This window comes from Protopterus annectens, chromosome 1.part0 (assembly GCF_019279795.1).
Source record: "Protopterus annectens isolate FY-2018-M chromosome 1.part0, PAN1.0, whole genome shotgun sequence".
NCBI lineage: Eukaryota > Metazoa > Chordata > Ceratodontiformes > Protopteridae > Protopterus > Protopterus annectens.
In genome coordinates this window covers 239,485,274-239,500,168 of record NC_056725.1, presented here as the reverse complement: position 1 = coordinate 239,500,168, position 14,895 = coordinate 239,485,274, and the positions used below count along the sequence as shown (strand labels likewise).

At 38.8% G+C, this 14,895-nt stretch overlaps 1 protein-coding gene across 2 annotated transcripts in view; it reads left to right on the top strand.

The window, feature by feature from the left end:
* The window catches only part of VTA1 (vesicle trafficking 1), a 1,322,571-nt gene that overhangs the window by 1,193,426 nt on the left and 114,250 nt on the right, over window positions 1-14,895 (top strand). For both annotated transcript variants that reach the window (XM_044058895.1, XM_044058858.1), the window contains exon 7: window positions 12,434-12,517. In XM_044058895.1, the coding sequence (XP_043914830.1) occupies window positions 12,434-12,517 (84 nt within the window). The remainder of the gene's footprint in view (window positions 1-12,433; window positions 12,518-14,895) is intronic.

The window sequence follows — 14,895 nt, the reverse complement described above, 5'->3', positions numbered from 1 at the left end:
ATTTATTCTCCTCATGTTTCAAAACTTTCACCACATTTGGATCTTGTGAGGTCAATAGATATGTGTGGAGTCCCACAATTGCAGATCTATACATGTAATCAATTTCAAGGAGGCCCATCCCTCCTTCAGAATGGGGGATAAATAATCTTGCTATACACTGATTTTTATGAATCATTTGGTGAGCATGAAGCATCCTTCTTGTTTTGATATCCAGTCTATCCCACACTTTTTGGGGCCAGTCAGTCACTCCAAAACTGTAAGTTAAGACAGGAAGAGCAAATTGATTTATAGTTTGGATCTTGTTCCTAGGTGTCAATGCTGTTTTCAGGATTAATTTAAGTCTTCTAAAGTACTCCTTACTAAGCCTTATTCACATTTGTTCATGTTTTATTGCTGATCCTCCATCAATTCCCAAGTATTTATACACCCCCTTTTGCTCAAGTTCTTTTATATCACATTCTTGTCCCAAACTGATGTTTTCCTGGTGCTGCAATTTTCCTTTTTTAAAGGTTGCTTTTGCACATTTATCAAGACCAAATGACATTCCGATATCATCTGAAAAAGTTTTGACAACCTGCAGCTGTGCTGTCAGTTCCTCATTTGATAAGCTATACAATTTTAAATCATCAACAAAGAGAATATGAGAAGTCAATAGACTGTTGTTTTCTAGAAGCCAAATTGTAGCCATGGCCTAGGCTGTTAAGTAAGCAGCTTAATGGGTTAATGGCACGGCAGAATAACAAGGGTGACAGAGTGAGTCAGCCAATGTCTAAGCAAACCACTGCAAGCTGGATTTCTGAGTCCATTTCCTCCTCTTACTTGCACAATAATAAACCCCTGCCTGGCTGCCTACGTGCTCTTTCTACCATGGCAGTGGCCTCGTCTTTTGCCTTCTACAAAGGGGTGGATGTCGGGACAGTCGTGAAAGCTGTCACACTGTCTTCTGTGCACACCTTCATTAAACACTACAGAATTGATGCCTTTTCAAGATCCAGGGCTGCCTTCACTAGGTAAGTTGTCTCTGAACTCTTGAACAGTTCTCAGCATTCTCAGCCATCTTCTCTTCTGTTCACTTAAGCTCTGTAAACCACCCATCTATTTGAAATACTGCAGCAGTGATTTCAGTGAGGACATAATACAATTATGTAAGAATATACCATAACAGTAGAAGTCCTACTGATCACTGTTAAAGTATTCCTTCCTACCCTCCTTCAGCCTTCTGGTATTGTCTTCTCTTTTTTGTGTACCCTATCTGGCAAACACTAGGACTATGGGGGCTCTGGTCACCTCCTGCTTGGCTCTCCCTCTGTCTCAGATGCTGTCTTGGAGATGGTCTGAAGATTTACTCTCGTATGTATGCTTATATACCCCCACTCTTGTGAGCTGAGGTCGTACGTTGGACATATCGTTTAAGCTTTGGAACTCCAGCTGGACATCAGTGGTAAAAACACATTTGTTTGGAATACTGCAGCAGTGAATAGTAGGACATTTACTGTTATGGTACATTCTTATACAACTATGTTTGGGAGATGTCTTGTAGCTTCATCTGTAGGAAGAACCTGTATTCCACTAGAAAAAGAACAACTGTAAATTGACATCTTCCTGGACTTCTCCAACCAGTCTCAAGTATCAGCCTTTGAATTTCTTAGGATTCTGGGTGTAATAGCTTCTGTGATTTTCATGATTCCCTTAGCCACACTTCACTTGTGAAGAATTTAGTGGTACCTCTAATCAGTCTAGACTCGAATTCACCACACCTTATCTTCAGATTTTAGTTCCGGGATTTGTTAGAAAGGGATTACTTTGGTGTATTTACTGGTAATTTCTTAGTCTAGGTCTCCCTTTCTCCCCTTCAGTCTCTCAGAACAGATGCTTCATACTTCGGGAAGCAGTTTCAAAAGTGTTTATAAGTGCAAGGTCTGTGTAACACCCAAGGTCAGACAAAGCATATACATGTCAAAGAGATGCTTACAGTTATCAATGCACTAGAAGCCTTAAATCATGTCTAATCCTCAGAATCTCTGCAAGTTGTCAGACAAAACCATGTGTACATAAAGAGAGAAGAGAGTACCTGATCTTATCCTCTCTGCAAGCTGGCTCAGATTACCTGGAGGTGGCAACTCAGATCAGTCTTTTCAGGCTTCATACATTCCATCAGAGGAAAATCTTGTAGCAGAGAACCAGAACAGGACGAGGACAGACCCACACAAAAGGAAATTACACCCAGGGGTCTTCCAGTAATTGATCTATCTGTGGGGAACATCTAAACTGGATCTGATTGCTTCCTTTCAAAATGGACAGTTAAAGAAATTCTGTTACGGGACTATATGCAAACAGCCTTGAAGACAAATGCCTTTTCATTCCCATGGATGGGAATATTTAAATGAAAAAGATTTTCTGGTTGGTGCCACTGTAATAACCAGGACCCTTTCAAGGCCTAGTTGCCTCTGGTTCTTAATTAGTTGTCAGAGTTGTCCTCTCTCCTCTATCCTCTCTTTCTTCTATCAAGATTAATCTTTCAGCTATCTTTGCTTGTCTGCCTTTAAATTCCCTGTACTTTCCACCTGTTCTCAAGTCAAGCAGTTTTTGAAAGGGTTTTTATTTATCCACCCATCTAGAAAAATGGTGGTGCTTTTTTAGGGTCCAAATTTTATGCTTGAAAATTCAGTACATATTCCATTTGATCAAGGTCATCATGCTGATTGACCCTGAGGTCTTTTCAAGTCTAGCCATTTCATCCCAATGTAATACCACAGATACTGTAGTCAATACCTCAGACTGTATTTAGTAATGACTGCCCATGTCCAGGTGGGTAGTGGTTGCTATCCCTGGTAAGAATTTACAGTGCCCCATCCACTCGTCCAGGTTCCTTTTGAACAGTTTCATAGAGGTGCTCTGCTTCACATTAATTAGTAGCCTATTCCAAAGACGCAGCAGTCACTGTGAGACAAATCTGCCCCTCCAGCACATCCTATTCAAATCCCAAGCCATATTTAGCTCCCTGGAACGGGTAGCTCTAGTCTCATTTGATTTATGGACGTACAGCAGATTCATTATGTTTGGGTCATAGATTGCTCTGTAAGCCAGGCATAAATCTTCCTAAAAATGTCTACATGGTAGAGTATATTACAGGAACTTTGGTCGGTCTGTGTAAGGCACGTGCTGGAGTCCCTTCATCATCTTTCTTAGAAATCTCTGAGGTTTCTCCAGTTGCTGCAGGTGCTTTGTTTGGTACATGCCAAAAGGGGCATTATACTCAATTATGGGTCTGATTAGTGACAAGTAAAGAGGGGTTAAAATCTCCTTTGCTGTCGAGGTCATGCCTTTACTAATCAAGTGTGCTACGCAGAAGGCCTTCGTTACTACAGTAAGTGGTGGTAAAAGTTAAGGTCGCAGTCTACTTGTTATCCCAGATCCCTTACCACTTTATTGGTGCATAGGGTATTGTTGTTAATTTGATAGTGTGAAGGGCAATGTTTTTACCAAAGGGAATTCTGATGCATTTCTTTGCATTCAGTTTAATACTGTGACTAAGACACTGGCCATTGGTCTGCATAAGACCCTCCTGAAGTTTACTGACATAATTTGGGGATTCAATAATTTCACCAAGTTTACAGTCGTCCGCAAAGTTAGTCAGCCACAGCCCCTTAGTTTTAGCCTGATCTTCTGAGAAGTATGTACCAAAAGTAACAAAGTATTATACCCTAGTGGTGCCCTCTGGTGACAGGTCTGCTGGTTGATGTGTAGTCACCCACTTTGATAGTGCGTGACCAGTTTTTGTGCCAGCTGACAACCTATCTTACAACAAAGGGGTTTGCATTCACTTTGCTAAGTTTATTGGTAATGCCTGAGTGTAGGATTGTGTCAAAGGCCTTTGCCAAATCGAGGTATGCTGTGTGCACAGGTTTACCCTCGTCAAGGGCTCTGGTCACATTTTCGAAGAAATCCACCAGTTTAACAGGCAGGAGCTGCCCTTGAAACAGAATTGGGTCTGATCCAGGGTTTGAAAGTTGTCTATGTCTTTATTTATGAGGTCCAGGATGATACATTCCATGGCCTTACAGATGAGGCTCGTTAGAGTTATGGGTCTTAAACTCCCCAGGTCTGTTGCTAAGCCACCTTTGTAAAGGAGAATAACTGTTGCTGTTCTGCACTCCACAGGAACAAAGCCTATGGATAGGCTATGATTGAATAGGGTATTTAATGGTGATACTAGTTCATATTTTAGTTTCTTTAGAAAACAGCTTGGGATGCCTTCTGGTCCCATAGAGGCTGTGTTTTTCCCTTTAGACAAGACTTTAATGACCTGCTCTTTGGATATGTAGGGTGGGGGGAGTTGAGGGCAAGGTTTGTGATAGGTTTGGAGGGGATAGGGGAGTGAACTTTTCACCAAATCTGTTTTTTAACAGGTGTGTGTACTTATAGTTTTTTTTTTTTGTTGTTGTTTTTTTTTTTTTGTTTGTTTGTTTTTTTAATAAAGACAGATACCTCCACCCTTAGTAGAAGATCTAAATAAGCAGGAGGTACGAAAAGCAGCTAGAGGATGGATTAATTAAAGCCTTGACTATGTCCCAGGTGGGCTGCATTCAATTAGCTGCACTGGCATCTAATGTAGTGGCAAGGGGGGAATGGGTGCACAGTTGGACATGCCTCATGGTTAATCCACAGAGGGGGCTGGGGACACATTGTCCTTAAGACAGTGGGGTCATTGACTAAGTCACCGTGGAGGCAGGATGATGGCACCACCATCTCCCATTGCGCAGTTGGTCTTGGACATATGAGTACATGCAAAAAGGAGGGGAAAGTTAGGACATTGAGCAAACATTCCTTGGAAGAAGTTTGACGCTACTGTAGTGCCTCCATCTCATCAGTTTCCTCAGACATGGGGTCAGCATCAGTGTGGGTAGGAAGGAGAGCCCAATTGACCAGAAGTGGCCCTGGGTGAAAGCCAAGCTGCAAGGAGAAACAGGCCTCATGGTGAGCAACTTTTTGTTTAGGATTCTAGAGCAGTGCCACATTAATGTAGGCTTAATTTTTAACTGCCAGATTGCTAGGTGTGAGAGAGTGACTTTTCCTATAAAATGGCAGTATGGGGGCCAGAAAGCATTTTTAACAGTTTGCAGAAGCCCCAGAGAGGAATGTTTAGACCATCCCTGGTGAAGTAGGTAAGACTACTGACCATCTCCTTTCAAGCTGGCACACATTAGACAACACTGGAGTGATGTCAGTTACTGAGGTTGAACATTTTTGTCTGTGTTATGACATTTTTGGTTGGTTATTTTTGTCTGTATTATGATATCTTTCAAGGTGATGGTAGGATGCTTCCCAAAACTAGTTGCTTATCAACCTCAGAGGACAGACATGAGGAACGCAGCTATGTTTCTCTTCATATCATCCAAGCTGGAGTGTTGAAAATCATTTATTCCAATATGTGCAATGACCAGATAATAAGCATGTTTTGGATTAAGATCTCTAAGATTGTTGATGAAGACGGCTGATCTTCACTCTTATTTTTGATCACCAGGCTTTTCAATGTCCAAATGTGTGCACTCCCTGCCTTAGTGACTTTGGCATATTGCTGTAATGTCTCAGGCTTGGGGTGGCAGCAGTAGTATGGTTGGTGGAAGGTTTAGCTGCTGAGGTCCAGGCACATTAATATGCCATCTGTGAGGCTTTGGAAGTGACTTTGTAAAGCACCTCAGGATATGTATAGCTAATTGACTTGCTATTTTATCAGTCAGGCAGCTGCTTCCTGGCTTATATAGCCAGATATCACTCTTATTAGAACTTGGTGCTACTTTCCAGTGCCTTTCAAGAATGTGTTCTCTGCAGGCATTCATTCTATGATGATATGGTCATTCATTTATATTTTCACCATAGTAGTGCTTGTGCCATGAGTCCAAGATGTAGGTCTCCTTTTGTACCTCGGAACTTCAAGGCTTAACTTTCTGAGTCTTTGCTTCTTCCTTTGTCCCTGTCTTCCTAGGAAACTTTTAGCATGCTGCTTTGGACACTTTCTAAGAGCCACCCACTGCAGAGAGCCCTTGATGTCTGATGTGACACTTCTCCATATCAGCTGATACGCATGAAGGACCTGCAGTGAGTGCATATTACCCTACCGTCATCTTCATCTGTTTGTAGACCCTGCCTTCAGGGGTGGAGTTTTGCTGCCTGTGCTTCACAGTTGTGCTTGCTCAATTTCATGTGAACTGTGGAGTATATGGCCTTGGTTTGTACTCCTAGCCTGGTGAGTAATGCCATGATGTTTACAAGCAGGAGCCATGTAAGTGGTGTGGAAGCTTGAAGTTTCACAAATTTTGTGGTAAGACAATGCTCTCAGAAGAGAAACTACCAACAGCTACCTCTACACAGGTACTTCTCGTGGATCAAATGATATGGTAAACAATTACATATATGCTATATTTAGGGAGGTTACTGTTTTTTTTTGTTTTTGTTTTTTTTTTATACTGTGGTTATTAGAGCAGCAATCTTTGGCACGATAGAGGATACAGTGTGATTTATTCACAACTACTTAGGTTTAGTCATGAGTGTGAAGCTTGAATAATCAACTTGAGTAATCAGTCAGGCAAGGGGTGAGCAGTTGTCATCATAAATAATGTCTTCTTTGCAAAGGATATTATTTTACATTCTATTGATAATAGTAGATGAAAACATAAATTGAACTGTTGCGGTTTACTTTTTAATATTTTAGTAAGTTAAAAACATGCAGACATATCAAATCTACATATTGTGTTTGTTAAGACCTTGGAAGTACTTTTTAAGGGGCATAACCATCATATACTGATGCTGCACTGGCAGTAGCTCGTGGTTTAAAGTAAGCTGTAGTGCCATACAGATATGTAGTAACTAAATTTGGTAATTTCACAGTGGACCATGCTATGTAGCCCTTGTATGTCTTTTTTTGGTACTGGGACAGCTTTCTAGGTGTTTTGTTTTCAGATGTGCACCACAGGATCCCTGCAGTATGGAATGGGCTCTCCATCCATGTGAAACAGAGCTCATCCCTGACCCTATTCAAACAAAACCTTGAAAACTGGATGGGAAATCATAAATTTAACCCCAGTCTGGTCCCCATGTCCCCCTTGTGGACAGAGGCTGTTAGTAAGAAAAGTGTTGTCATAACTAGCACCCTTATTACAAATCCTTGGTTACCTCCCTAGTAACATGCCCCCCCCTTCCATATAGATGGCCATGTTGCTTGAGACCCAAATGTTTTAGGGTGAGCGGCAAGGATTGTAAGGGCCTTAGTGTATATTAGCCTAGTAATAGCCTTAGAACCTATCCAGAGGAGTTATGACACAGAAGGACTTAAGGATGTTTGCACCCTGGTGATACTTTGAACTGAAATGAGTGTCATTTGTATACGGTGAGCACAATGGCATAATTTTTATGCATTTCCAGAGTTTTAGCTGCTGTGATTTTGGAACCTCTTCTATGGTTTTCAAAGACCCTTGCTGTGGTTTTGAAGGCAAGAAGTTGAAAATGTGGTTTGTAGTTAGTTTACTACAGTAGGTTTATGTGCAGACAACATTAATCAAGAATGTACATTCTTAAATATCTGCTTATTAAAAATAGGCTCAAATTAGATGCAAACAAAGTGGAATATTGTCACTTTTAGTGGACATCCCTTCCCCGGTATGCAAAATAAACAATACTCTATTCCAAAATGAGAATATCATTTAAGACATTGGAACTTGGATGGATAATTCCCTCTCTTTTGATCATCATGTAAAGACAGTAGTCAGAAAGTCCTTGTACTTAGCAGAGCTAATTTCCAAAGGAATGTCGTCCATTTCTGAAGTGGTTATTGTCTGCTTATACTCCGGATTGATTAGGCCAGTTCCTGACTACAATGACCCGTATGGGATGTACTTCACTAGCTATATCAAAGAGCTAGAAATATCAGAGCTTCATGACTTAGAAGATCACTGGCTTAAAAATTTTGAGCTATCAAAGTACTGGAAGCATTGTCCCTTTATTCAGTATATTATAGACTCTCAGTATATTATAGACTCCTGAGAGAAGATCTGTGCTTTGCGAAGCTGCAGACATAACTTCCAGTAACCTTGAGGAAAGTATAAAGCAATTGCATACAGACCTGACTAAAATTAATGAAACACTTGAGTGTATCAATTCAAACAATAAAAGGTTGGCAGAAATGGAAGAAGCTTTAAACAGATATTCAGATGAGATAATAAAACTGCAAAACTCAGAGGTCAAAATGAAGAAAAGACTGGCTGAGTATGAGACTGCCCAAGAAGAGATGTTTAAAAAAAATAATAGAATTAGAAGACAGAGCACATAGAGAAAACCTGAGATTTTTTGCTGAATCTGAGAAGCTGGAAGGAAGAGACTGTATTAACATAATGAAAGCACAAATAAGCAACTGGACTGGTATTCCACAACAGAAATTGTTAATTGAAAGGCACATTGTGCCTGGCTATGAGAAAACAACCTAGACCTGTAATTGTAAAACTGGAACCCCACCAGCAAAAATGAGTTGATTCTGACAAAATTGTGGCAGAAGGACAAAGTACTAAAAGTGGGAGACAGCAGAGTGTTTACCGAGACTGACTACTCATTTTACACCAGGTAGAAGAGGAATACATTTATTCCATTATATAGCAAATGTTGAGAAGCTTCTCTACCCAGCTATCTTCTGAATATTTTTCCCTGGAGGAACCAAAACATTTTTGATTAAGTACAGGCCAAGGGAAAAAAAAAAACTTTCTCCAACAAGATGTGAGTTGTGAAACAGAAGGAGATTCTTGTTCTTCTGGTAAAAAAGACTACAAAGAGCCTGTGCCATTGAAACCTGTTCCAGTGTTTCAATGAAAAATGCTTGAGAGGGGAAAAAAAGCACAGGAGTTGACTAGAAGAATCGAAAGTGCACTGAAGGTGAAGCAGAGACAGGGTTTTGGGAAATTGAAATGAACAGGAATAGAACAAGAAACTCTGGAAATATTGGACTGTCATGGACTTTGTTAAACTTGAAGGGGATTCTAAAGCATATGCTGTACTTCATGTCATTAACATTTGGAGTGTGAAATCAGTAACTTGGAAATTGACAAATGTGGGATTACAAAGCAATATTTATATTTGGAAACAGGACAGAACAAGAAAGTCTGGAAATATTGCACTTGTTTGGACTTTGTTAAACTTGTAGGGGACTTTCAGAAAAATACTCAGGAGAGAAGAAGAGGAGAGAGAGAGTTAACTGTAAATAAAACATTTTTTTTTCTTAACAGTATAACTTAAGTAGTGCATGATTTTCTCTGCATGTTATAAAGTTCATTTTTAAGTATAATGGGGATACTAGTGTAAATAGGTGTTTCTGTTTATTCTTTGTTTTTTTCTCCCGTCTCTCTTTCTCCTTGTTTAAGAAATGTAGGCATTGCAATGTAAAAAAAAACTGGTGAAAAGAGCATGACAAAAGAAAAAAATGTGCTTTTCTCATTCTTGCATAGGGAAATAACTGTGTTAAGACCATTAGCTTTCTATAGTAACGTTTTAACAGAAAGCAAGTAAATGAAAAATAATATTGAATATTATAAGGTGTTTTTTCTAGTAAACAGTCCTGTATCTCTGGTTCTCATGTCACTAGCAGACAATCTGATAAAGAAAAATGGCTTAGAGAAAATGTTTTCTGAAAACATTCAAGTGTTTTCCCAGCTGGGAGAACTATAAAGATAAGGCAAAAACAGACAGCATTTAATAGAATCCCAGGCTGTACCATGTGTCTTAGCATGGATAATCTTTGTCTGTTTAACTCGAGTCTCTGTGTGTGGCTGTCAGTTTGGAACTTCTGTTCTACTTAGGGGTAAAAGTTCAATATTTGAAGATGTACATAGTTTTGTGTGTTTTTTAGTGGGTTGGGGGGGGGTTGGGTATGTGTGTGTTTTTATTTGAGGATTTTCAGTAAAACAAAACGTTCTGCAAGATGTGACATAGGTTCAAATGGAGATGACAAGAAGCAATTGTATAAAAATGCCTAGTTCCAGGTTTTTTGTTACATGCATGCATTAGTAAGTAAAACCACACAACTCCGCAAACACAAGACAAGTGAAAAAACAAGCCGGTCATACCAGATACTTAGCGTATTTGCAGTTTAATCCAAACGCTTTCATCTTACTAGTTTCAGACTTCTTCAGAATAAAAAATAAAATACACAAACACGTACTATGTACCCATTTCTCCACCCCTTTCTTAATTAGTTTAATTCAGACCCACCCGGTTGTTATAAAACAGCACACCATAAAAGACATATTGCATTCATTTAATACTCTGTTACAGACTCACAAATCATGCTAAATAATGCAAATGTCATAAAACTCATAAAAAATATGCTGCTTTCAGTTTCAAATAAGAACTTAATGACAGGCTTTTATGGTGTGCTGTGTTTTAACAACTGGGTGGGTCTGAATTGAACTAATTAGGAAAGCGGTGGAGAAGTGGGTATATTGTATGCGTTTGTGTACTTTATTTGTTATTCTGAAGGAGTCAAACTAGTAAGACAAAAGTATTTGGATTAAACTGCAGATACGCTAAGTACTGGTGTGACCGGCTTGTTTTTTCACTTCTGTTATGTTTGCTTACATGCATGCATTGTTTGGCAGGTTATTAACAAAAAAGCTGGTGTACATAAAAGATGGGAATAATAAACCCTCAAGAATATAATTCTTTCTATAATGTCTTTAAACGTTAATGGTCTTGCAGATAAATACAAAAAAGAAAGAGTAGTGAACTATATTAAAAATGTAGAGTGCAAATAGCTCTGCTACGGGAGACACACTTGGAAAGAACTGAACATGTGAATTTGATAAAGAAAGCTTTTCAGGATGGTTATTCAGCGGAATACCTGGGGCAAAGGAAGAGACGAGTACTTAGATTAATTGCAAGAGGAGCTCCACTTGTAATAGAAGAGGAAAAAAAGAAAATGAAGGGTAGATTTGTAGCACTAAGGGACTACTGGCAAGGGAGGAGGATTACACTGGTATGTATTTATATTCCACCGAAAACTGCTATAATGGAAAAAATGGGAAATGTGTGATCAATACATGCAGAGGAAGAACAAGGTTAAAAAGAAGACAGAATTTGAATGAGCTATGTAATGGTTGAATAACAATGACTGGATATGTTAAAAGTTATGTACAATGTTTGCAGCTACAGTTGTGTCAGCACGGTTTGGAATGTGCAATGTTTGCAACTGAGATTGTGTCGCTATAGTTTATTTTCACTTATATAAATGTAACATTTGCCTATGTCATACATGATAATTTAATAAAGATGTTTCTTGTTTTAAAAAAATCATCTGTGCTTTGCCTTCCATGCTATTAAGAACCCAGTAGTCCTGGATTTCTTATAGCTCCACAAATCAAGTAGTCTCAAGTGCCAGAACCAGGGATCTAAATTTTCATCAATGTATAAATAAAACATGGTGGAGAGAGATGTTCATTACACAGTGCTTTCCCCGTCTCTGGTGTAGATTTCTGCATATTAAACAGTGCGATGCATTATCTTCCTTCAGACGATGATTGATGGTCTCAAGGTGGTTACTGGCAAGGTGCAAGTCTTCGCAAGACTCATTTGCCTTGTATTTCTTATTATACTATGATTACCTCATCAGGATCACTGAAACAGTAAATCATTACATTTAAGTTGTCTTTGAGTTTACCCACTTTATCTCAGGCAAAAAGTTTTACAAACAAGTCTCCTTGTCCATATAGAGACTTCCACTGGTCTTTCACCAGCATTCCATATAACCTAAATCGGGCAAAAGGCGCGCACACAGTATTTCTGGGTGCTGTCTTTATTTATTTGGGCCTCTACTGGTATACTTGTCTTCACAGAGATTTTCTAATGTGGTTGTCAATTCTGTCCCTATAAAATATTACTATTATTATTACCAGAAATGCAGCTTTGTAATATCTTGGTTAAAACTTCATAATAAAACTGTGTGTCCCCTTCATGGAGAGTGAGGGTAACTTTACTGTTAACAGTTATGTGAGCAAAGATATGCTGTTATGGTAACTGCAATTGCCACCAACTGTGCTGCTTTCTTCAGGGAGAGTCAATTTAACACTAAGCGTAACATTTGGATACAATGTCAAGTAGTGCCAAATTCCTTTGGTGGGTATAAAGTGCAGTAATATTGCAGATTAGTTTAACTAACCCTGCTGTTTGTGTAACGTACTGCGTAGAAGTTTCTTTTCTTGAAGAAAATATCCATTGTAAATGAGCTTAAATGTTTCAGGATGACCTTTCCTCAAATATCTGTTATTATGTTAAGTATACTTACCATTGATCATGCTTTCCGAATGGTTTAGCGATATGTGATGAAATGCAGAGTTTTTATAGTTTTCTTTAGATATTTTGAGGTGACTTGATTAAAATTCATTTTATTAATTTTAAGGTGTGACAAGCCATCCAACTGTCCCGCCTGCAGCACAAAACATCCCATCTGTCGACCCATCACTGTTCAATGAGAAACCTCAAGGTAAGAGGAATTTACTTGGTGTTTACAGACTGGGTTACTTTGTTGGCTGCTTTTCTTCTAATATTCCTTTGAATACTTGCAAAGAATAAAATATTTTATATTACATATTTATTAACCAGAGTCTCAGGAGGAGTTTGGATGTTTGCAACGTCAATTTTATAATATTTTATAAAGCAGTTTATTTGCTGCAAAAAGTGTGAAGCTTCAAAATTAGCTTTGCTGCTTATGATGCTGTAGGAAGGTCTTTGAGGCATGTGCACAGACAAGTCTTTGGTCTCTTTGTACAAGTTTTCATCCTCTTTAAGAATTCTCTGAAAGTGGAACATTGTTACTTAATGGCTTAATTGTCTTATTGAAAGGGAAGTTTCTATTTTCCTTTCTGTTTTCATACTAGGGTGGCTTTCACTGTCTTCATCTAGGTAACCTGTGTTTTCTAAATGTCTTGTTTGGTCCAAACCAGTTTTGCATAGATTGGCTCCCCTGTTTCTTTAAGTTGCTCCTCTGTAATGTTTTTTTTTCTTAAAGAATCATATTTCTCATAACATCATCCCGTTTTACCCTTGTATCTACTATTTGAAGTGGAATTGTGGATGCTGAACAAATTTTAATAAGCACTTGGGCATGCCATTATGGTTTCTCAGTTATGACATTGTCTGAAAGAACTTCAATAGATATCTTCCTTAAATAAAATATTTTTCCACTAAACGTTTCTAAAGACGTATCTTTTCCTTCAGCGATAGTATTCCATTGCGACTTTGACTGCCTTATCTTGGAGTGTACTTTTTGACACTGGATGCAAAAAAGAAATGAGATTAAATGATGAGACATTCAGCTTCTGTCTGAAACAGTGAAAGGTGCATGCATGGAGTTTGCAAGAGAAGTCAGTTACAGTTGGTTCATGCTTTCCATGACCATGTAGCCCGAATAATATTTATTGTTGTAGTAGTGTTATTGATTGGGTCCAGGCTGTAAAGCCTGTGACCAGATAGTAAGTCAGTTGTAGAAGTTTATTAGTAGAAGAAAAAGCCAATAAGGAATTCAAGAATACTTGAACATACTCAGTCCAGATAACTAATAATTGGGATTATATGGGAGCACATAGGGCCACAGGGAAAATTTGAAACAAGTAGGGTAGAGTGGAGGGGGGAGATTAACTGTAGAGAGATGCTCAGAGAAACTATATATTAACAGAATTATAAGTGGGTATGAAAAATGTCAAGAGCTTTGTTCGATACCTCTTCTCATGATATGTATGCAGAATTAAAATATTTAAGTATGAGTGCTAAAATCTTACAATGTTAATTGCCATATTTCAGAGTCTCGGGAAAGAAAGGGAAGGTTACTTGATGGAAGAGTAGAAATTAAATGAAGTAAAAGCAAAGGAAGAGAAAACTGGCAGTGTGAAAGGCCAGGAACATAACTTGAGGTGGAGGGGATTCAAGACAAAAGTACAGGACTGAAACAACACTTTTGGATGTGAATGAAGGTGTATTCTGAAGGAAGAGGGGACAATGACTTCATAGAGGAACAGACTCAAATCCCCTGAGCACACTTTAGGCAGGTGGAGGTGGGGATATGGAAGGAATTGAGTGTAAAAGGACTGTACATGATTAACACAAGAAGGCAAATAGTGATGGAGAACAGGAATAGGCATGGAGTTACTGTGGAAGGGTTGGACAAACCTTTGAGGAGAAAAATCAAAATTAACTACTGAAAAGATGCGAAAAGTTAAGGGGGGATTTGAACAAAGAAGTATGTGCACTTTAGTTGAAAGGGAAGCCTCTGTTTATGGGGAATAAATCCATGCTGTTTGCTATTCAAGCCATTATTAGTGTTAAAATCAGAGTGATGGCTAACCCGATACCCTGCCCAGGAGGTGAGGACCAGAAACCTAGAAAATAATGGAGAAGGATGTGGTAAGGGGCATGGCAGAAAACATGAACTAACAAAACAACCAGCACCATCAATCAGCTTCCCATAATAAAACTTTAATATCACATTTTAAGATAAATGCATCCTGCATACATCAGCTGTAAGCCTTCATCAGTGCATAACACCACCACCACACAATCACATTTACATACCATTGCCCAATCATCATTGGCTATCATAACTGCTCATTTATTCCTGGTACAAATAAGGCAACTAATTTAATGATCCACATCTGTTCCTTATGATTTAGCATCAGATGCCCTCCCACTTTATTGTTTGTTCTAAAATAAACTCTGTCAGTAACAGTAAATACAAACCTAGCTGAAGCATATTTTAAAGTGTGTTTATATGAAGCACATGTGGACTTGTCTGAGCATTTGAGTGATATTTGGTGTGCTAAGTTATAGAGCTAAGTTCTTTGATGGGTGTTCCAAGCCATGTCCTCC